At 38.6% G+C, this 23512-nt stretch overlaps 1 protein-coding gene across 4 annotated transcripts in view; it reads left to right on the top strand.

The window, feature by feature from the left end:
* The window catches only part of METAP1D (methionyl aminopeptidase type 1D, mitochondrial), a 76980-nt gene that overhangs the window by 42633 nt on the left and 10835 nt on the right, over positions 1-23512 (top strand). For 3 of the 4 annotated variants that reach the window (NM_001429824.1, NM_001429823.1, NM_001429825.1), the window contains exons 2-5: positions 16538-16695; positions 18689-18838; positions 20243-20391; positions 20921-20963. In NM_001429824.1, coding sequence (NP_001416753.1) covers positions 16538-16695; positions 18689-18838; positions 20243-20391; positions 20921-20963 — 500 coding nt within the window. Of the gene's footprint in view, positions 1-7984; positions 8077-16537; positions 16696-18688; positions 18839-20242; positions 20392-20920; positions 20964-23512 lie in introns of all 4 variants that reach the window. The other variant, NM_001046342.2, reaches the window with a different exon arrangement.

Raw genomic sequence — 23512 nt, 5'->3', positions numbered from 1 at the left:
CCCTTCACTTCTTAGGAGCCTTCACTGTGTGAGGACATAATGCTGTATCCTCGTCTGTGGGTGCTGTCGTTATAGTCATGCCTAACTCTTGGCAGCCTTGTGGACTGTAGCCCACCAGGTTCCTCTGTCCTTGGAATCTCCAAGTGAGAATACTAGAGTGGATTGCCATGCCCTCCTCTAGGGAATCTTCCCAACCCCAGGATCAAACCCGCGTCTCTTTTCTTTTACCACTAGCACCACCTGGGAGCCTGTGTCCTCATCTACACTGCTGTATATTTGCATAGATAATATGGGTCTCATTGTGTCCTTGGGGCCTCGGCCCCTTTGCAGCTGGGTTCCGCACATTTTTTTCTTTATTCTCTAATGGAAAAGTTTTCATAGATTTCCATCTGATGCTTTTTTTTTTAAAAAAAAAACTACAGTTTGGTATCTCAAAAATCTGTCCCTGTGGGTGTTCACTTGTATTCTGAAAATAGAGCTAGGGTCTTGAAATGGTTTCTGAACAAATAATGAAACATGTGTTCAAAGTCTGTAACTCTTCCTTCTCCTTAACCACATCCTAGATAACCTGCCATGGTAAGTGTCATTTGTGTGAATAGATTCTCTAGTTTTAGTTTTCAAGCCCTTCTTTTTTTATTCTAGCTGTCTGGATGATTAATGTGACTAGGAAAATACTGTTGACCCATTTAAATCATGTCAAACAACATCTATTGCTCATCTACATAATGAAATACACACTGAACATTACATCTTAAGTGTGGGAACCAGTGAACTACAAAATAATGTTTTACTCCTGTAGCTTATGAAATAAAATAAAAGACATTAGGACTAACTGTAGCATTAAACATTAAACCATTCAAATGGTAATTGTCAGTGAAAATCACCTGTAAACTGAAACAGCTAATGCCATTTCTGCTCTAGTAGCTAATTAGAAGAAGTGGGGTGGTTACATGCAACAGGGTGAGTTTTAGATAAATCTTTATGTCAAAGCATGTTTTAATATTACTTGACTACTATGGGATTTATTGTATATAGTTGAGTTTTTTTCACTTGTTAATCAGTGGTTGTGAAAATAACAGTTCACTGAAAAATTAGAAAAAAATTGTTAGACATTTTTATCATGGTTCCATTAAATTGGTCCCTGAATACCTTTAAAGACAGCTGATTTATAGTTGAAACTATTTTGATCTGTGATCAGTTAACAAGGATAAGCTTTGACTACTTTTGAAATATTTAAATTTTATAAGGACATCAGTTGGCATAGTATTTAAATAAATGCAAATTTTAAAGGCACTCAATTTAGGCTATCAGGTTACCATAGTTACACCTTTCCATGTTATTTTGTGTATCTCGTGTAAATAGATCTGTGAGTCACTGATAATTATTTGTTTTTTTGTTTGTTCTGTTGGTAATTCTGTGTTTAGCTGAATTTAATACAGTTCACACAGCTTGCTTTGGTTTATGTATATTTTAGTGTTTGTGATTGACAGTGATTGAGCATTTCTTATGGAGTGCTTGCCTTTTTTGTCATAAATGATGTATGTTGGTAGTGCTTGAAATGTAAATAAGTTCTTCTTGTATTACTGTTTAATAAACAGGAATTTTTATGCAAAGAAGACTTTTTAGTACATTTAAACAGTAAGGTTTGGTGAGCTCTAGAATATTTCTATTAAATAGTCTCACACCAAAAAAAATATGTTTAAACTCTTACAGACTTCGAGGTACTAGGGTTACCAAGGACAACGTAACAGTTTATGGATAAGCAAAACATTGACTAAACATCATTTAGTAACAGAATAAAAATAGCAACATTCTGATATCTCAAAATTATTTGTGATAGGCAACTTTACAGAAAATGTCTTCATAACTGAGTAGAATATTTCTAGAACACAATTTCTTTCAATCCACCCCTTGCACAAATATAAAGCCTATTCAATATACTAACATGTTTGGAAGGATATGATTCTTGAAAAAGCTAGAATCTTTTATGCTTCTAAATGGAAGAAAATATTTTCCTCAGACTTTACTATCAGCTTTCTAGCAAGGCCCCACCAAGAACTCTCAGAAAAACATCAAAATTAGGAAAACTAGGCTGTGCATAATTCATCCTCCTGAGTTTAAGCGTTCTCTCAATATGCTGCAATCAGATGCTGTCAGGTTTGTATTTATACACCTGCAGTCTCATTTGATGGTCAGATTATTCCTGTGATAAAGGCAGGGAGGGCCAGTGCTTCGAGTAGAGTGGTTTTAAGTGGCAGTTCTGGAACCCAACCTAGGATCTCATGACTGTTTTGTGAGTCGCTCACTTTATGGTTATCCAAAACACATTTCAGCATTCAGTCTGATTAGTTCATTATAGAGTGGCCTTCTCCACAGCCGGGGAACCAGTGATCATAATGACCTTTTCTGTGCGTATCCTGTGCCACTCCACACCTTGTGTCATGCAGTTGTCAAAGCAACCCTGTGAGGAAGGTGTTACTATTCCTGTTAACATCTGAGCAAACTAAGGCTTAGGAGAACTTGCCGAAGTACACCAGCCAATGCTTGGAGAAGAGAAACCAACTTAAACGAGAACTCAAGGAAGTATAGTTAGAAAGGCACACCTTTGGGAGGGAAATCCATGTCGCACTACAAACAAAATGTAAAGTGTTTGAAATTCCACTCTTCCTTTCTTTTTACCTCCAATTGGACTATATTTTATTGAGGCATTTTGGGGTTGGTATTTTTTTCTTTTGTAACACTCTAATAGAAGTATAGTTCAAAAAATGTTCACATTAGACAATAGCATGCTTCAAATATTGTATCCATCAAATATTTCAGAACTGTGGCTCTATTGAAGACTTTAATCTAAAAATGAGATAACAAGTTTGTCGTTCTATCAAGTGTGAATGACCTCTGTCAGCTAAGGTTTTTAAGTAATATTATATTTTCAAATATGAGAGGCAGTCTGCTTTATACAGATAAAGAGAACACATTTGGGTAGTGGTGATGGTTTTCATTTTTAATCCTTTTGTACAGAAAATAATGATTTTATAGCTGAGCATCTATATCTGAAAAAGAAAAAAAATGAGACAGTTTGTAAGCAGTCTTTTAAACCTGTTGTATTTTAATACATTGTACTTTTTGCATTAATTCTGAAAGCAATGGAGTGGTTATTTAGTCATATGGTCAACTAAAGCTACCCAGTTGAATTGTATATAAAGTTATTTGTGGCAACATAACTATGTAACTTCAAAAAGCTGCCTTCAGATAATTTGGAACCTTTTCCTTTGCTAAAAAGGTGACTGTGTATTTTCTCTCTCTCTTTTTTTTTGTGTGTGTGTGAAAAGGACTTCTTGATGAGTGATCTTGGCTTCTATTGTCTTGAATCTGTGCAGTCTCAACTTCAGAAGGCTGGAAATACATTGTTTTCCTAGAGTTTAGCTTTCTCATTTTCAGTTGTGATTATTGACCTACCTACCTACCTACCGCTTCTATTGCCTGGTTAGAGGGCAGAGACAAAGCTCCCATAATTGTCAAAATACCACTGCAGTATTTATATTCAAATGGTTTCTTTTTATTTCATGCCTTTCACTTGTAGTTGTACATTTAAAACATTCTCAGGAAAATATTAAGATGTAGTTTTATGGAGTTTTGGGCGGGGGAGTGCTATGTGCTCAGTCACTCAGTCGTGTCCAACTCTGTGACCCCATGGACTGTAGCCTGCCGGGTTCTTCTGTCCATGGGGACTCTCCAGGCAAGAATACTGAAGTGGATTGCCATGCCCTCCTCCAGGGGATCTTTCCAACCCAGGGTTCAAACCCAGGTCTCCTGCATTGCAGGCAGATTCTTTACTGTCTGCACCACCAGGGAAGCTAATGATACTGAAGTTTGGGTGAAAGCTCTGAACTATTTTATATCAGTTGCTTGCATAAATAACTCTAAAGGGCTCATAGAAAGAAAGAAAGGAAAAGAGGAAAAGAAATACATCCAACAATATATCATGTTGCATGCAGAATTCAGTTGACCTTGTTGTGGGAGAGTAAAATTGCACTTTTCAATGCTTTAATACAATTGAAAATACTCATACTAAAGCTGTACCTTTGATCATAAATTATAAGTTCCAATGTCTTCTGTTACTTGATATTTTTAACCAAATAGCTAGTATTTTGAGCAGTATTTTACATGACAGTAGTATTTAAGAACAGTCTTTTTTAAAGAATTAAAGAACTTTCTTAGTATGTGAATTCTTAAGCTGATTATATTTTTATATAGACTTTCTCTAAAATTGAATTCCATTTGTCATTTCTGTGAAATTGCTGTTTCTAATGCTTTCTTGTGTTCTCTAATATAATTTTTTTCTATTTTTTCCTCTGCTTTAACCCAAGTATGTGAGGTAACAGAAATTTTTTTTTTTTTTGAGAGATGTTGGAAAGTTGAAGTTTGCCAGATGTTCTGTGCTAACCTAGAAGTGTGCATTTTCTGGGTATCAGGACTGTGTGAAATTCTTTCCTGTTACTTTGACAGAATGAATGTTTGCTTTTGGGTCATTTTGGTGTCGTACTTCTACTCTGATCAGAGCTTGTCTTTTATTCTGTATTTAAATGATATCACGGCATGCAGAAAATCTGGCAAAGAAAATGATATTTTGATGACATTTTTCACAGGGCTCAACTAGAATGAATTATTACATTTTAACCACAGCCCTAATAAACAGCTCCTTTATTTCCCGTGAAAGGATACAATATTTCTTTGTCCAAGAAGTTGCCTGAGTATATGTATTGTTGAAGTGTTAAAAAGCTGCTTTTCTCTAAACTTTAGCTGAGACACAATGGGATTTTCTAAGCATATACTATTTCAGTGTGACTCAATATTTTATGATTATAAAAATGAATTTAAATTCAAATTTTGAACTGAACATTTTTCACCTTAAATGGAGAAATTTCATATAATAGCCTTGGTTCCTTTTACAGATTAATCATTTCTATGTAACTTCCACTTATCCACTTAAATGAGCTGCTTTTAGTTTTAGATTTTGTGTTTTACTATAATCTTTGACATTCTTCCCCAGGCTGGAGTTGGGCCAGCCTAAAGGAACTTTTTTCTAGTTTCACAAATATGACTCTACTTAATTAAATAGGTATACTTATTGATCTGTGTTTCCAGAATAGGTTGGGTTGTTTTTGTGGCCCAAAAAGAGAGGAATGCTTTTTGTTTAAATAACAGATCCTTAGTTGCTGGTGGTGTAAACTAATGAATAATCACATATTATCCAGTTCACTCTTGTCGAGAAACAAAATGAAACATTTTTCCTCAACCCATTTCTGAACTTGTCATTGACGATATACTCTATCAGTTAGTACTGATACATTTTTTAAAAGGAAAAGGGATGTAGCACAAAGCCAACTTCCTGATGGAGCCGCCGGGAAGGTCATGTTTTGCCTTGACCCCGGCATCTTTCCTGAATGTTTTTATTATTGGTGGAGGGTGCCCCCAGGCGCTGCCCATTCCTCTTCCCAGAAGTGTTCTGTGGCTGACTTTCCAGCTCATCTTCTCTAGAACCAGGATTCCCAGGCTTTGGTTTGGGGGCTTGATGATGAGTTCTGACATCCATAGCCTCGTATGTGCGATGAGGACTACTATCTCACCTTCATTTGACTATTTAGTTGTTTTTTTATTACTGTTATATTTATTTATTTATAGCTGCTCTGAGTCTTCATGGCTGCGCAGGCTTTTCTCTAGTTGTGGCCAGCGGGGGCTACTCTTCATTGCAGTGTGTGGGCTTCTGATTGCAGTCAGCCCTCTTTGTGCAGTTTGGGCTCTAGGGCGTGAGGGCTTCAGTGGTTGCAGCACGTGGGCTCAGGAGTTGTGGCTCCCGGGCTCTAGAGCACAGACTCAGTAGTTGTGGTACATGGGCTTAGTTGCTCCCCGGCATGTGGGATCTTCCTGGATCAGGGATCGAACCTATGTCTCCTGCATAGACAGGAAGGTTCTTTATCACTGAGCCACCAGGGAAGCCCTGGCTAGTTAGTTTTATTTGTTGTAGTGGCTCAATTCTATTTTAATATGAGAATGATAAAGTCTCATAAAATTTGCAAACTTAGACCTTTAAGCAACTAGGACAAATTTTTATGTTTTAGCATAAAAGTGACTTGTGACTTTTTTTTCCATCACTTAAAATACTTTGCATATTTCTTTTATTTCTGTGGAATCTTTGTTGCTGTTTTAGCAGTCTTAGCTATAAGTAACTTCAAGGACAACACTGTCGGATGTCAAGTAGAACCTTTATTTCAGACAAGTATTTATGCCAGTGTACTCTAGACTGTGTGCTTTATTTTGAGCATTAAAAAAAGTGATCTGTTTTCCAGTACCTGCATAACAGTTGGCCTGCATCCTCTTGAGAAATGTTGTTTAATAAACACTGGAGCTTTATCATCCAGAGGCTGTTGCCAAATGCTGTTAATTAAGCAAAAAAAAAAAAGGTTTTTTTTTACAGGTTTGTGAAACAGATCCACTCTTCTCCTTGTAATGGCATCTTGGGTTGAAATCCAGGAAGTAATGGTGTATGGTGTCCATATCCATGATTTCCTGAGTTGAAGAAAAAGTGTGGAACGCATCTGGGGAAAAGGAGGCTCTTTACCAGCTTGTTTCCTGTAAGCTCAATTGGAAGACCTTGTCTGTGCAAATAGATTTCAAAATAGAGCCTGCCCTTTGACTGTCTCCATAATTACATGGCTTGCTCTGTATTTTATTTGGCAGCCAGAGCAGTTAACCCCTGGAAGGAAGGGGCTGATGGTATGGCCAGCTTAGCTCTCCAGACATGTCCATGGGAATGAATAAAGCACTGTTTGGAGAAGCCCATGGCTAAAAACACACCAGAACTCAACTGAAACTTTTAAAAAACAAGTTTAATAATGTTCGCTATGATTGGGTTAAAACCGTACTTTATCCTTATTGTGTAGATTGTAGAGAGGTATTAATTGTTTAAAAAAAAATTATGAGTTGGGGGGAGTTCCTTGTTGCTTTGATGTAATCAACATCTGTCAACAGAATGAATTTGCTTTTGTTTAGTTCCAAGGGCCCTTGTCCTTTAGCTTTGCCCAATCAGTATCTGCTTCAGCCTGGGGCATTCCCCTAGCTGTTTGGATTCCCGCTCCCCCCTCCACCCCACCACCAGCTTCTTCTTCTTCAACAGATGCACAGGTTATTTCTTGTGAAATGTGAGCTTCTCTCCTCCGTAGTCTCCTTGAAATGGGAAGAAACTTTCAATCTTTCTCATTTACTTTTGAAACATGTACCTCTTAGTACTGGATTATAAAAATCAATGGGAGCTACAGCGAGTGAGACACACTATTTAATTTTCCTTTCACGACTTTTGTGCAAGTTATCAAACCTATCAAGCAGACAGTGTTTTAGGTCAGGAAATATGCATGGCTGCGTTCCCCGTGCTATGAGAGCCTGCGCTTCTTCCCTGGGTAATTGGTTGGCGTTCATGAAGTGCGATCTTTCTGTGGTTCTAAATTAGCACCTTGAAAATGTATTTCTGTGGGACATTTTCTCCTGAGCCTACTGTAGTAACCAATATTTCTAAACAGTTCAAAATAGATTGCTGTCACAAAGTTGCTTTTTTTTTAACATTAATATATTATTTTAGGAAATAATTTGATTTAAAATTAAAATCCTCAATGAGTGTAAGAGCCATATTTGAAAATGAATTAGTGAAACATTGTTGTTTTCTCTCTTAGTAATCATAAATCATTTAAATCTGGCAGGCATTCCTCCCTCCATCCAAAATAATTGCCTCCATTTGTAAAATCAATTAGATGTTGATACGCTATAAATAATAGTTTTGTTACTAGACTTTGGCATTTGCTCATCATTATGAACAAATACATTCAGCAAGACATTTTACAGGGTGTCTTTTAAATTGCATATTATCTCTGGTTGACATTGTTGGCTAATGTAAAGTTACACAGGCCACTTTATTGTGTTGTTTTCTTCCCAGATACTTGAAGCCTCTGAAACATCCCATAACTTCGAATTGATGGCACTGTGCAGGGTAAAAGTGCTGCCCTGGAAACGTACAATGAAACAGAGGTATTGGTAGCCCACACTTGAGAACAAACGTACTTTGTTCAGTTTTACAACCGCTTACGATACTAAGCATTTTAAATGTCTCTTTGAAAGTTCATTCAGAACCCTCCCTTAAAAATACTTGTTGACCAAAAGAAAACTTGCATTTCCAAGGGTAAAATCGGTTTAATTAAGGGTCATTAGTAGAGGTGCACATAAAAACCCAGGGCTCAGTGGGTGAAATGGAAGCATTTCATTATGTGGTATAGAATGCATGCGCAGATAACAATTAAAACGGACCCTGAGTAAGAGGCCAATGAATATAGGGCATGTAGTGCGCAGCAATATTCGTTATTTTGAATGCATTCCTCCCCCATCATACTTGAATTCAGCGGTCTCACCTTTCAGACTTAATTGGTAAAGGGAAATAAAATGCAGCTTTTAGAAATTGATGTTATTACTGAACATGAAAATATTTAAAACCGTAATGTAGCTTTACATTGCAAATGCAAATTTAGGATATGAAAAATGTACCTCAGGATCCAAAGGACATACAGCAATTTCAAGAGACATTCAGGCCACACCGTATGCTCCTCTGCAGAGGGAAAGAAGCAATTGCCTGTTGTTTTCAACGTTCAGCTTAAACTAGGAGCTGATAGAGTTTTATGACACTGAAAATAAATTCTTATTATTACCTGTGATAACTAAATATTCTAGTATTCATAACAAATAACGTATAGATTTATTGCCTAAGGAAACTATATAGAGTTTCTGTTCTGTAATTTATAGTGACAACACTCACTATGATCATGTGTTTTAAGATCAAATTAGTCCAAAGCAGCTCCTTGCTGATCAGGGCTCTCTTCTCCTGAGGTTTCTGATGATTTCCTACTAACGTGTCCTAAACTTTAGATTAGTCAATGTGCCCCTTCTTTCCTGAAAATAACTCTTAACAAAAGAGGATTTGCTGTGTGTCTTGGGTGAATGATGGTTCCCAAGGGGCCAGTCCTGAGGCTGATGGAAACCTACCTGGTGACCCTACCTCTGATGATGGATCTCCATGCATCAAATTGACTGTAACACTGACAGTAGCAAGTTGGAAATTAGATATAGTTATAAAAAGTTCTTCTTATAACTGTATCTGTTCTTCTTGTATTGTATTGTTCTTACAATATTGTATTATTCTTGTATTGTTCTTCTTATAACTGTATTAGCCGTTCTTCTATTTAATTATCTTTTAAAATTGACATATAGCTGATGTGTCTCATATGTATTCATTTTGGATGTACAAGCAGTGCTTTTACAAAGAAAGGAAATATATAGGAAATTGAACAAACCTTTTCTAGAATAATCTCTAATAGATAATGTAGTTTGTGACCCTGAATGTAATTGGGATAGGAGCATTTTAATTTTGCTCACTGTGCATTTAGAAAATTTGCTAATTGCTGTTTCTTTTTTAAAATTATTTATTTATGGCTGTGCTGTATCTTTGTTGCTGTGCGGGCTTTTCTCTAGATGTGGCGAGTGGGGGTTACTCTCTAGTGGTGGCGCCAGGGCTTTTCATCATGGTGGCTTCCCCTGCTGCAGAGCACAGGCACTAGGGCAAGCAGGCTTCAGTAGTCATGCCCCATGGGCTTTGTTGCTCCCCGGCATGTGGGATCTTCCCGGATCAGGGATTGAACCTGTGTCTCCTGCATTGGCAGGTGGATTCTTTACCGCTGAGTCACCAGGGAAGCCCAGTTGCTATTTATTAATTACACTATGATAAGCAAAGTTAGGGATCTCCCACCCCCATTTTTATGCCACATTAATTGGAGAGCCATTATCTTCTAAAGGCACATATTGATGTAAGACCATTTCTTCATTTCACCTGTAAAAACACTAAATTGGTATTTTTTCTGGTTTGTAATGAATAGTTAGTGGAATAAACACAGTATGGTACCTTATTATCCTGTTACTTTGTGACAACATTTATAGGGTATCTTTTATCAGATTGAAAGAAAAGGTTTTGCTTCCAATAAAAAATATCTTATGAAAGTAGAGTTGCTGAGTACTTTGCAAAACCATAATTGTCAACAGACTGGATATGTTCAGGCTATGTTCCCAGTGTTTAAGTCCTTTGTGTATGTGTGTGGGGGGTGCCTGCCTCTTTTTTGGCAGCGAGCTCATTATTTAGCAGAACAGGTATGTTGGCAACGCTGTTCATTTTAGAAATGAATATCTCAAAAGCCTCATTCAGATATCCTAGTAGAGGCCTGATGACTTCATGCCTTGAGTTTAAGGACATAGGAAAGATTCCCCCTGTAATGACTGTCTACTTGATAATACTGATGAAGGTGCTTTCTCTTTAATGTTATCATCTGCATTGAAAAAAACCTTCATGAATCATACAATTGATCAGATTCCATATCATCCCATGGCCGGGATTGTAGCATGACAGAAGTCAGAAGCCACCAAATGAAGGCACGACTGTCAGAGCTGAAAGAGACCGCAAGGATTATGAAGCTCAGCTCCCTCCCTTTAATGTCTTCTGCGCATGCGTGCTCAGTGCTCAGTCATGTTCACCTTTTTGCGACCGCATGGACTGTAACCCACCAGGCTCCTCTATCCATGGGATTTCCCAAGCGAGAGTACTGGAGTGGGTTGCCATTTCTTTCTCCAGGGGATCTTGTCCACCTAGAGATCAAACTGCATCCCTGACGTCTCCTGCATTGGCAGGCGATTCTTAACCGATGAGCTATCCGGAAAGCTCGAGTCTTCTGTAGCGGTGGGTAGTGTCTGTGAAGTGCTCAGCACGGAGCTTGGCACAAGTAAGCTGTCAGCCAGTGTCCACTGTAGTTACTGCTCAGGGTCACACACTTAGTTCCTGGCAGGTCCAGGAACAGGATCTCTAGCTCCAGTGCTGTGTCACTTGGGCCGATTTTTCATCAAGAATATCACCGTCTGATATAATTGAATGTATTTGTTGGCTTGCGTCTTGCCTGTGTCTCACCACGGAATGTGAGCACCCAGAGAGGGACTTTGTCACTTCGTTTACCTCATGTCTAAAGCAGGACATATAGGAGGAGTTCGGTAGTGAAAGTCACTTAGTAGTGTCTGACCCTTTGCGACCCCCATGGACTATACAGTCCATGGTATTCTCCAGGCCAGAATACTGGAGTGGGAAGCCGTTCCCTTCTCCAGGGAAGCCAGCCCAGGGATGGAAGCCAGGTCTCCCACACTATAGGCAGATTCTTTACCAGCTGAACCACCAGGGAAGCCCAGGAGGAGCTCAATAAGTAATTGTCAAATAAAATAATAAACACATTTTGAGGCCTAAGGTAAACATGTTGAGTGTTGAGAGGGGAAAGGAAGAGACATAAACATTTATGGAGCACCTCCTTGTTTTTTTGGCCACACTGTATGGCTTGTGGGATTTCAGTTCCCCCACCAGGGGTTGAACCCAGGCCACAGCAGTGAAAGCCTAGAATCCTAACTACTAGATCACTAGGGAATTCCCCCATAGAGCGCCTACTTTTTAAAGATGGTTTGAGGATAATGTTATTTCTGCCAATTCTCACAATAGCCTTGTGGTGAGGAAAGCACTACTGTTCCCATTTAGTGGTAAAGAAAGTGGGGCTCAGAAGTTTTGGTGACTCAAGATCTGTCTGACTTCAAAGCTTGTATTATTCTCACTACTGCAATGCCTCCCGGTTAGATCAATTCCAAGACTTTTCATGAAAAATACATTCTTTCTGAATGTTGGCTGGTCTCATGATGTTTATTTTTTTCATGATTAAAAAAAATTTCTTTGAAATTGAGTCCCTGAAAAAACATACTTTCTAGCCAAGCATGCCAGCTACTAGAACCTGTACACACTGTTGAAAGGCAGCTTGGAGCAGCAGAGCCAGCCCTGGATTGGGACTTCCAGGACTCTAGCTGGGGCTGCCAGAGGTGTGTCTTGGTTCCTCAACCATGAAGTAGTGACATCAACAGCTGTCCCCTCCCCAACAGCATTGGCAAGACTCAATGTGTGTGGAGCACCCAGCACTCTGCTTAATTACAGAAACTGGCTATGAAGTGTTCACCACTACCACTGTTACTATTTTTATTAGTCTTACCATCATTAATAGTCATCATAATACATGCTTTTCTCATAAGGGAAACATTTGGGAGCTTAACTTTGGTCCTACCTAGGGATGCAGTTAGGGAACCCAGAATCATGGATTGATTACACCTGAGACTTTCCTTGGTGATAGCTGGGATCCAGATTTTCCATTCTGTATCCACAGACTAAAGAGCCTCGTGATGAAAGTGAAAGAAGAGAGTGAAAAAAATGGCTTAAAGCTCAGCATTCAAAAAACAAAGATCATGGCATCTGGTCCCATCACTTCATGGCAAATAGATGGGGAAACAGTGGAGACAGTGACAGACTTTGTTTTCTTGGGCTCCAGAATCACTGCAGATGGCGACTGCAGCCATGAAATTAAGATGCTTGCTCCTTGGAAGAAAAGCTATGACCAACCTAGACAGCATATTAAAAAGCAGAGACATTACTTTGCTGGCAAAGATCAGTATAGTCAAACTATGGTTTTTTCAGTAGTCATGTATGGATGTGAGAGTTGGACCATAAAGAAGGCTAAGTGCTGAAGAACTAATGCATTTGAACTGTGGTGTTGGCAAAGACTCTTGAGAGTCCCTTGGACTGTAAGGAAATCCAACCAGTCAATCCTAAAGGAAATCAGCCCTGAATATTCATTAGAAGGACTGATGCTGAAGCTGAAGCTGCAATACTTTGGCCACCTGATGGGAAGAGCTGACTCACTGGAAAAGACCCTGATGCTGGGAAAGACTGAAGGCAGCAGGAGAAGGGGATGACAGAGGATGAGATGGTTGGATGGCATCACTGACTCAATGCACATGAGTTTGAGTAAGTTCTGGGAGATGGTGAAGGACAGGGAAGCCTGGCATACTGCAGTCCATGGGGTCGCAAAATTCGGACATGACTGAGCAATTGAACGACAACAACAGTTCACAGACTGTCCAGCCAGACCTCTGTCAGTCACCTCCCTGCAGCAAGTATCTGGTCAGCAAAGGGAGTTTGGCTTGAGAAAGACGATGGATTAGGCCAACCCATCACCACTTTTTGAAAAAAAAAAAAAAGTAGTAACTTTTAATAGTTTTCGGATGACTTTTACATTTTCAGAGTGTTTCCTTGTGTGTTGTTAGCTCATGTTTCTTATGCGTGGAAGAGGATTATACTTTATGAAGGCAAACTGACCTGTGTCCCCTCAGCTTTGCACTCTGGGGGGAGTTATTTACCTTTGTGTACCTCCACATCTTCGACTGTGGAGCGCAGTGATAACAGGTCACAACTTGCATGGTTCTCATGAAGGTCAATGAGCTAACATATGTAAAGGGCCTAGTGCAGTAATTGATACATAATAAGTTCTCAGTGAAAAAGCTATGACAAACCTAGACGGCGTATTAAAAAGCAGACATCACTTTGCTCTCAAAGGTCTGTCTAGTCAAAGCTATGGTTTTTCCAGTAGTCATGAATGGATATAAGAGTTGGACCATAAAGAAAGCTGAGCACTGAAGAATTGATGCTTTTGAACTGTGGTGTTGGAGAAGACTCTTGAGAGTCCCTTGAACAGCAAAGAGATCAAACCAGTCCATCCTAAAAGGAAATCAACCCTGAATATTCTTTGGAAGGACTTATAGTGAAGCTGAAGCTCCAATACTTTGGCCACCTGATGTGAAGAGCATTGGAGGGGACCCCAATGCTGGGAATGATTGAGGGCAGAAGGATATGAGGGTGGCAGAGGGTGAGATGGTTGAATGGCATCACTGACTCGATGGATATGAATTTGAGCAAATTCTGGGAATAGGGAAGGACAGGGAAGCCTGGCATGCTTGGTTCATGGGGTCGCAAACAGTCATCTCAGACACCACTTAGCAGCTGAAGAACCACCATTAAGTTCTCAGTACTGGAAGCTATAGTGAAGCCCATAGTTTCTTTCTCATTTTGCTTTTTCAGTACTCTTGAAGGAACTACTGTTTTTTGAGCATCTACTAAATGTAAGGCACTTTCACATACTTTATTCCAATTAATTCTCACTTGAGACTGAAAACAAGATTCTTGCTCAGGCCCACACAGTTGAGAAGTAGTAGAGCTGAGACAAAAGTCCAGGCTTCTGATTTCTAGCTATCTGCTTTTACTAGGAAACTGCCCTGCCCCCTCTTAGACCAGTTCACACCCCTGGGGATGGTGGTGGTGTCTTTAGGGAAATACTGTACTTTACAAACTTTAGGGAATATGTATCTGCCTCTGTCAAACAAAGGTGATATTCCTGGCAGTATTTTGGCTGGTATTTGGAATTGTTCAAAATATTGTTTAAAATACAATACCTGAAACAGCTCTGGAAGTTTTATTCAACAATATTATATTCAGCTTTCTGGAAGAACATAATTGAGTGAAACTTAGGACACGGACAGGCTTCCCTGGTGGCTCAGACGGTAAAGAATCTTCCTGCAATACTGGAGACCTGGGTTCAATCCCTGGGTGGGGAAGATCCCCTAGAGAAGGAAATGGCTACCCATTCCAGTAATCTTCCCTAGAGAACTCCAAGGACAGAGCAGCCTGGTGGGCTGCAGTTCAAGGGGTCACAAAAGAGTGAGACATCACTGAGTGACTAACTTTCTACTATGAAACTGAATCAGTGACCACTGGAGTCTGTTTGCATCTGTGCCTTTTTTCCAGTTCACTTAGAGATCTTGAGTTTTGGGGCCAATACTTACCTGTAATTTGTGTTTCCATTAGTCTAGGCCAGTAATTCTGAAACTTTAGTATGCATGAGAATCACCCTGGGTGAGGGTTTGTTAAACACAGATTGCTGAATTCATCCCACAATTTAGGTCAGTAAATTGAGGAGGGGCCCAAGAATTTGTATCTTTTCCCCATGTGATACTCAGATGCTGGTCTGGGTATCACATTTTGAGAACCAGTTCTCTAGATCAGGAGTTTGACAAACTTCTTTTCTAAGGGGCAGGTAGTAAATATGTTAGGCTTTGTGAACCACATGTTCTCTGTCACAGCTATTCAACTCTGCTACTGTTGTGCAAAAGCAGTCATGACTAATTATAAGTGAATGAGTACAACTATGTTCCAGTAAATCTTTATTTATGGATTTATGGGCACTGAAGTTTGAATTTTGCATAATTTCATGTTATAAAATGGGATTTTTCTTATGATTTTTTTTCAACCATTCATAAACATAAAAATCATTTTCAAGTTGTTGGCTCTATGAAAACAGGAAGCAGGCTGGATTTGCCCTTTGGATTGTAGTTTGCCAGCCCCTGACATGCAATTATGGCATGTAAGGGAGATTTAAACTACTGTTTTAATTATAAAAATAATGCAAGTGAATGATCCTAAAAGTCTATTGGTTTAGAGAAAATAGAATGGATCAGGAAGTCTTCCTTCCCACCCCAGCCCCAATCAGATGCCCCAGAATCTGATGAATATCAATCTTCAGAAATTTTACAGGCATATACAAACTTATATAAATGCATAAGCTCTTTTTACCTTAATGAGTTTTTCATACATACTGCTCAGCATTTCCTAGCAATATATTGTGACCTCTTCCCATATCAATATGCAGAGATGATTTAGCTTTTTCTCTTTAATATCTCTCTACTTCTCTGCCTTCTGTTGTGTAGATTTACCGTAGTATATTTAACCAGTCCCCTACGGATGGACATTTGGATTATCACTCATTTTTATCTACCACAAACAGTGCTGCGGTTCATCGTCACACTTCCATCACTACATATGGTAGAGTCCTAGGAGATGAGCCGACGAGTCAAAGGATATGTGCATTGAAAATTTTGATAGATATTTCTAAATTCCTATTGTGGGTACTTTTGGAGCCTACATTCATGTGTTTTCAGGGTTGCACCCTACATTTTTACTATTTAGTCTTTATCTGACTTGAGCATTCATTACAGTGAATTTCAGTATAATGCCTCGCTGCACATGAACTTAACACAGAGTAGTAATCCTATCGAGGGCAAAAACGTGCAGCTGGCAATTTGTCCAGGATTCGTGAAAGGAAAACGACCTTAAAGAATATAAAGCCACCCAAACAGTGCCCTGAATCTAGGGTCATCCTGGACACGGCTGCGTTTAAGGTAGCACAGCACAAATTGCTCTTTTGATAGACCTGGTGTTCAGCAGACGTTTCTATATGTTTGTTTCCCACTAGGATAGAGTTTCCCATTGTCAAACATTTAAGTAAACAGAGCATTAGCTAATAAATATGCTGTACTACTATTGTAGTAGAACTCAGAATATCACTGCTTTCCTTTCTGTTTGGAGCTTTTTCGTTTTTGAACCAATAAAGGATTATTATCATGATTTAATGGACAGCGACGAAACAACTGAAAATGTAGCAATAAGTACTTTTTTTTTTTTTGCTTAACATACGTCTATTTCTGCTCCCAGGTTGTCATAGGATTTTCTCGTCACCACTCAATCATATCTACTTACACACACAGTCAACCAGTCAACAAAGAAGAAATTTCTTTTTCCGGAGACAAAGAGAGATTTCCCACAGTATAGTTTTGCCGGCTGCAGTTTCTTCAGCTCATCCAGTCCCGAAGGTACTGCATTGCCTATTATCTGTTGCTTTTTCCAGCCAAGATAAAGGTTAACTGCAGAAGCCATGGAGTGTTTTCGCGCCTTTGATTTCTGAGGCATCTGAATTATAATTTTTAAACTTAGTCTGTGATATAAAACTGTGGTTTGGGAAGTGTTAACATCCTGCAGTTCTATAATATTCACTTTTTAAAATAAGGCACTGAGCTTCTAACTGCTTAGTTCTTTAGAATTTAAATTTCTATCATGAAATTTTCCATATTAAATTTCTACCATGAAGATAAGATTCTATGTATATAGTGTCTTTAACTTTAAAAAAAATTTTTTTGACAACAGTTGGAATCATTTAAGAAAGATTCCTTGAAACCAATACACTAGGCGTTTTTTTCCTAAAGCTTGCTGTTACATTTTCTGTGTTACTATTAATGCTGTCTTTCAATTGCCCTTTAGAGTAAATTAAATAAAACATCTTGTCTCAAAGCATTCTTGATTTTTTTCAGAGAGTATAGTTCTGTGAAAGACAATCTATCCATTTTTCCAGATGCAATGTAAAGGAGGTGTGGGGATCAATTAGGAAGAGTGAGAATAGCTGAAAGAAATAAAGATTTGCCACGAAAATCACCTGCTTTCCCTCTTTCTATGACTTTTTTTGCAGGGTAGTAAATCAACATTAAGTATATCATACTCCCTGAAGGTGAGTGGCTCATTTTTGTGACAAGGGCTGACAAGACAGGCCACCAGAGCCCAGAGTATGTTTCTGGTATTTCCTTAGTAGAAAACAAAAAAGAAGTCTCCAGAGAGGTGAATGTATTGTTTTAGAATTTCAGTGACAAGCCAACAGCCCTTCTGCCTGTGGTTGTAACCTGGCCAGATTGCAAAGCCAGGAGGAGGCGGGGCTGTGGAGATGGGAGTGCTTTGTGGGCACTGGTACCGAAGCCAGAGGGAAGATGCTCACTCCACGCTTGGCTGTGGCAGCCCAAGTGGTGATGTTACCTGTGTCAGAAAGGCCCATCTGAACACAGGGATAAGTGAAGGTCCTTAAATCCTGTGTGATGCAGTTCACAAAGCACAGAGCCCTAACCTTAGCCCTTCCAGAGTTGCTGTGATGTTCATTGAATAGTGTTATCTCCCTCAGCTTCCTGTCCCCAAAGTCTGTGTAGCCTTACTGGGTGCTGTTCAACAAAACTTATGTAGCTGTTGCCATAAATAGTTGGTAAAGAGCTGTGCAAAACCTGGGTCTGAAAGGAGCTCTGTGTGTGAGACAGTATTTATTTGCTGAATACCGCCCATGGATTTAAGTTAGTGGGGGAGAAGGTTCTCCAAGGGTGGTCAGAGTTGAACATTTTGAGTTTCAGAGGAGGAAGGAGTTTGTTTTTGACAAATTATGAAAGTGTGCAAAGTATTTTTTATGTACTTGGGGGAAAAGAAAGGAAAAGGCAAAAGAGCTGTTTTGTTTTGTCCTCTAGTTCCTTCTTAGTTTGGGTACAGTTGCAACATGTAGGGGAAGTGTGTATTTGATAGGCATCCATGAACTTGACAGTCTGCCTTTTACATACATTCATTGGGAGAGGGTGTTGTGGGCTACCCTTTGCATAAATTTTATCTTTGTGTCGAGGAGATGAAAGCACTCTTAATTAACCATTTGGCGGTTGGGGAACTGGGTGCTATTTGTCATCAATAGCAATTCTAAGAGGGTTGGAGGAGGAAGAAAAGAAAACTCCTGTTTGTTTTGACCAGAAGTCTCCTTCAGTCCAGTGTGACTCAAAGCACCAGTAAGGTTAACAGACCATCCAGAGGCAGCACTAACAGGCCACGTTAAGTTCAAAAGGGCAGGGGAAGGAACCGGGGGCAGCCTGGAGGGTCTGTTGTGCTGGCTTCGGAGGTCGGTGCTCCGGCAGGAAGGGCAGAGCTCCATGAAGCAGGAGGCTGTGTGCGAAAAAATGATCCCATTGTCGTGCGCTGGGTTCTGATCTTCGTTTTCAATCCTTTTTCCTCAAGCACATAAAGAAGCCAGACTATGTGACGACAGGAATTGTACCCGACTGGGGAGACAGCATAGAAGTTAAGAATGAAGATCAGATTCAAGGGCTTCTCCAGGCTTGTCAGCTGGCCCGACATGTCCTCCTCTTGGCCGGGAAGAGTTTAAAGGTGGCGTCTCACGAAGCCTCGCAAGACTTGCATAAAGGGCAGCAGACCTTCCCCACTTTTCCTTATTTCCTTTATCTCTTCTTTTGTACACATCTAATTTGTTAAAAATTAAGTCAAACCTTGGGATAGGGGACAGGAATTGTGTATTTTCTGTTTATTCAAAAGGTAATTTAAAATCCAAAGTCAATGTTAAGTAGCAGAATTCTGAAGATAGCTTGAGCTCAGTCAGCCTATCCAAGTTGCTCCATGACAGACAGCTTTGACTTCTGCCCTCTTATTCCTGCCTGTAATTTCTGCTTTTATTCCCCACATTATTTCTTGTGCCTGAAGAGTTGCTTTGCCTCATACTTTGGCTCCTATTTTCTTGCATTGGTTCTGCAAAGAAAGATCAGACCAGACACACCAAGCTGTAGGTAATTCAGCAATGTAATTGTATGCAACTATCTTACTATAAGATTTAGGTCTTTCAGAATAATCTGAAACTGAATCTGAATCCTGCTATGTAAGGATCATAAAAGAAAATACCAGCCTATAGTTTCCAAAAGGTGGGCTGCATTTAGGAAATGAGACTCAAATATGAAACACTTGGTGTAACATCTGTGTGATAGACTTGTTATCAATGAACCATAATGTGAATATAAAATAACATAAAGAAAACAGTTGAAGGAATGTTAATTTTCAATAAAAGATCTTGTTTTAGACTTTTACTTATAATATATGAGTTTATGGAGACAGTGTTTATGTGCCCACAAAACTTGATTTTAGTTTTCTTTTAGTTTGGGAGCAATTTGGGTATCTTCTAGTAAGGGAAAAATATTTTTAAAAACACACTGATTTGTTTTGGTATGAAAGAAACAAGATCAGTGAACCAGAATCTCTACAAAATGTATCAAACTAATTTTTTCAGATGATGATCCATAACCTCCATGCCATCACTGCAAAACCCACGTAATGTTTTGCTGGGATAAAAAGGCATGGGTCAACCTACTTTTCAAGGTTTGTCACCTCAACTGACGATCCTTTTGACAATTTATATGCCTTGATCAGCCGAGGCCACTAACCTATTGAGGAAGAGGAAGGAGTTGCCTCAGAACGTGTTTTTGAAATCTCCAGGCTAAAAAGGAATCCTGTCATTTAATGATTCATAAATGATTGAAAGGATCTTAGAGTTTAAAATGGCCATTTCCTAATAGCCCATAACACCACCATATACCCAAACAATTGTCAGAAAGGCACAGTTTAGGATTTTGGTGTTAATCATAATTAATTAAAATGTTGTATCACAAGCTTATCACAGTAAATTTGTACAACCTCATCTGGAAGGGCTGTAGCTATAGGCACAGTCAATAAATACAGGAGATCTCTCCAACTGTCGCTTCACAGTTTCTTTATTTAATATTTCAGGTTGACATGACAACTGAAGAGATAGATGCTCTTGTTCATCAGGAAATAATCAGTCATGATGCCTACCCCTCACCTCTAGGCTATGGAGGGTTTCCAAAATCTGTTTGTACCTCTGTAAACAACGTGCTTTGTCATGGTATTCCTGACAGGTATTCATTGCTTAATAACATATTGTTCCTTTGGAAACTGAAACGTGAAACTAAGATCTGTAATGTATGTTGAAAGACACTATAGTTTAATTGAAACCTGCCTGCAAACTTTTGAAACCGATTATGGTAAAGCAACAATTTTGAAGTATTTTGTTTCTAAATGGACATAATACCACCATTTAATGTTTGTTAAAGCAATATGTAATCTGAAAAAGTGGTTGTACATTGAATATTTCTTTTACCATCCACTATTGTTTTGGCTCTTTGCGAAATTAAGGTAATAATAAGTATATTTTGTTGAGAATAAGTAGATTTTTAAACAGTGATGCTGCATGTTCATATTATGTATTTCTAGTAAAAATGATATGACTAATAATTAAAGATTAGATACAGTTATTCCACTCAATCCTTCTCCACTCTGAATTATCGTCACTATTCATTGGGCTTCTGATTGTAGTCATTAGGTATTTATTTGTATATTCCTTTTATTGGGATCTATCACCATTTTTTTTTTCTGTTTATGTTTCAGTCGACCTCTTCAGGATGGAGATATTATCAACATTGATGTCACGGTGAGTAAATCATATAAAAAACAGTCTTTGATCAACTTCAGAATTGCTGGTAGCAACAGGAAGAAGAGTGGATTGAAAACGTGAACTGCGCCGATGGAAGTGCTGTTTACTTCTAGACCCAGACGCAAGCAGCTGGTTTCCTTTTTTGTCTTTAACGCTGTGTTTATTCCAAGTAAACCCAGGCCTGACTTGAATTTAGGGCTGGAATCAGATGCACTGAGATCAATGTTGGCCTAAGTGAAATGTCAACCCAATCCTGCTATGTGTCATGTTTTTGAGAAGGTGTAATTGTTATTGATCCACTGTGTGGTTAATGCAGAGCCCTACAGCACTGGGCAGCTGCTGAAGCTAGATATATATGAGATGAGCTAAGGCGAAGAAAGCCAGCATTTTTCCTTCACTCTGCCAAGATTGATCTTCCTCTTCCTGCTGATTTTGAGTGGGGCCTGTCATTATCTTACTCTGTCATTAGGGGCTACATTGGCCTGTGTGTGTCAGTCTATTTGGACAGAAACTCTTTTGCTAGCAGTGTTCCTTAGATTTATTAAAATCCCTGAAGGTAACGTTGTGTTCCATTTCTGGTATAGACAGCCTTGAACTCCAAGCGTACACGCAGAGTGCTTTTCTTTCTTGAACTTAAGTTTTCACCAAATGGTTAACAGCCTTTCTTTCAAATAACAGCCCCAGGTAATTTAACACAGGAACTTCAAACTGTACAAGCTCTAACCTTTTCTAATTTCCTTAGCCTTTCACAGTTCTCAGACTTAGGTTATTTGTGCTTTGACAGTTCGTTTTACTAAAAAATTATGTAACGGTACCTTAGGATAATGGAGATTGTACATAAATTCTATACATCTGATGATTAATAAGTATATTTCAAATAAATAAATAAATATAAAGTAAACATCTGCTGAGAACTAGTTGAGACAGACAGCATTCAAGGAGTATTTTCTCTATTAGTGAGAAAATATTCTTAGTAATATGATTTCATATCCAGGTCATGAAACGTGGATGGGAGTGGGAATGTGGTAGAAGTTGGCATCCAGTGGTTTAGTTCAGTCTGCTTTTTAGTTGTTTAAATTAATTCAGTCTTTTCTCTTCATAGCAATTTGTCTTAGTATATAGCCAAAAATTCGTTTATGGTGGATACTCTCTATATCATTTTGTCCTAGTTACTTCGAATACTTGAACATTTGCTCCACACATATTGCTGCTCTCTCTCCAGCTCAGAATATGTAGAAGGAGGTATTTTATAAAGTATACATGAAATAAAGTATTTTTCATTATGCACTTTTCTTTTAGATTAAACCTGACTTAGAGGCTATCCATTTATTATCTTACCTAATCATCCCTAATAAAATATTGCTGCTTTCAATGAAATCAGCATGCCCTTCCCACCTGTTTCCAATGTGCCCAAAGAGAATAGTCTCTGCCTTTCCTAAGTTTCCTGAAGACTTTCAGTAAACAATTTCACATTTAACATTCAAATGATCAAAGTGAAATGTTTTCGAGTGTCTCAAAATGTGAGGACTTTTCACATGGCACAGTGGTAAAGAATCTGCCTGCCAATGCAGGAGACACAAGAGATGTGGGTTCGATCCCTGGGTCAGGAAGATCCCCTGGAGAAGGGAATGACAGCCCACTCCAGTATTCTTGCCTGGGAAATTCCATGGACAGAGGAGCCTGGCGGGCTACAGTCCATGGGGTTGCAAAGAGTTGGACACATCTAAACACGTGCACAGAGCAATGTGAAGGGACCAAGGAAACATGCAGGTCAGTAACTGAAATTATATTTCTTATGAAATATTTTATTAAATGAAAGGCTTCATTACTTATCAGAAAATACTCATTACATTTTATAATTGTTTACGTCTAGTATATATCACAAGAAAATAGACTTCCCCTTGAAAGTTGAATGTTTAAAAAAAAAAGATGATGTGATATCCCATAATAGTTGCTCAATAAACATTTTAAATGTTATTAAATTATTAATAAATGAAGAATTAAATAAATGAAGAATAAAACAAGAATAGTTTGTGGATAAAACCAATAATTATAGATAACTGCCACAGACTTTCAAAAGTATTATTTCCATATATACTGAATCTTTCAAGTAGTCATTTTCAGACTAGCGAAAAGTAATATGAAAAGGCAAATAATGATTTTTTAAATACATTTTTACTTAAATAGCAACTACAGAAACAGCGTTACAATTTTGTCTTAATAATTGCTCTTTATTAATAAATGTTATATTCTTGTGTATAAAGTAAAAATTTGTACTCTCTTGGGTTACAAATGGGAATAAATATATAAAACACTGTTGTATTGCAAGGTGACTTGATATAGTAGAAAAAACACTGGATTAGAAGCCAAGAATCCATCATATTGACCTGGATCTGCCTCTTGTTTTCTGCCACTAACCTTAGACAAGTCACTTGTCTGTGCCTCTGTTTCCTGACTTGAAAAGTGAAGATAAAGACTTCTCCTGCCTCCCTTACAGAGCATACAAGAGTATTTTTATTGAAGACGAGTATACAGATTAATTGCAT

The sequence above is a fragment of the Bos taurus genome, chromosome 2, assembly GCF_002263795.3.
Source record: "Bos taurus isolate L1 Dominette 01449 registration number 42190680 breed Hereford chromosome 2, ARS-UCD2.0, whole genome shotgun sequence".
Lineage (NCBI taxonomy): Eukaryota > Metazoa > Chordata > Mammalia > Artiodactyla > Bovidae > Bos > Bos taurus.
Note: the sequence above shows the minus strand (reverse complement) of the source record. Positions and strands in the feature narration are given on the sequence as shown.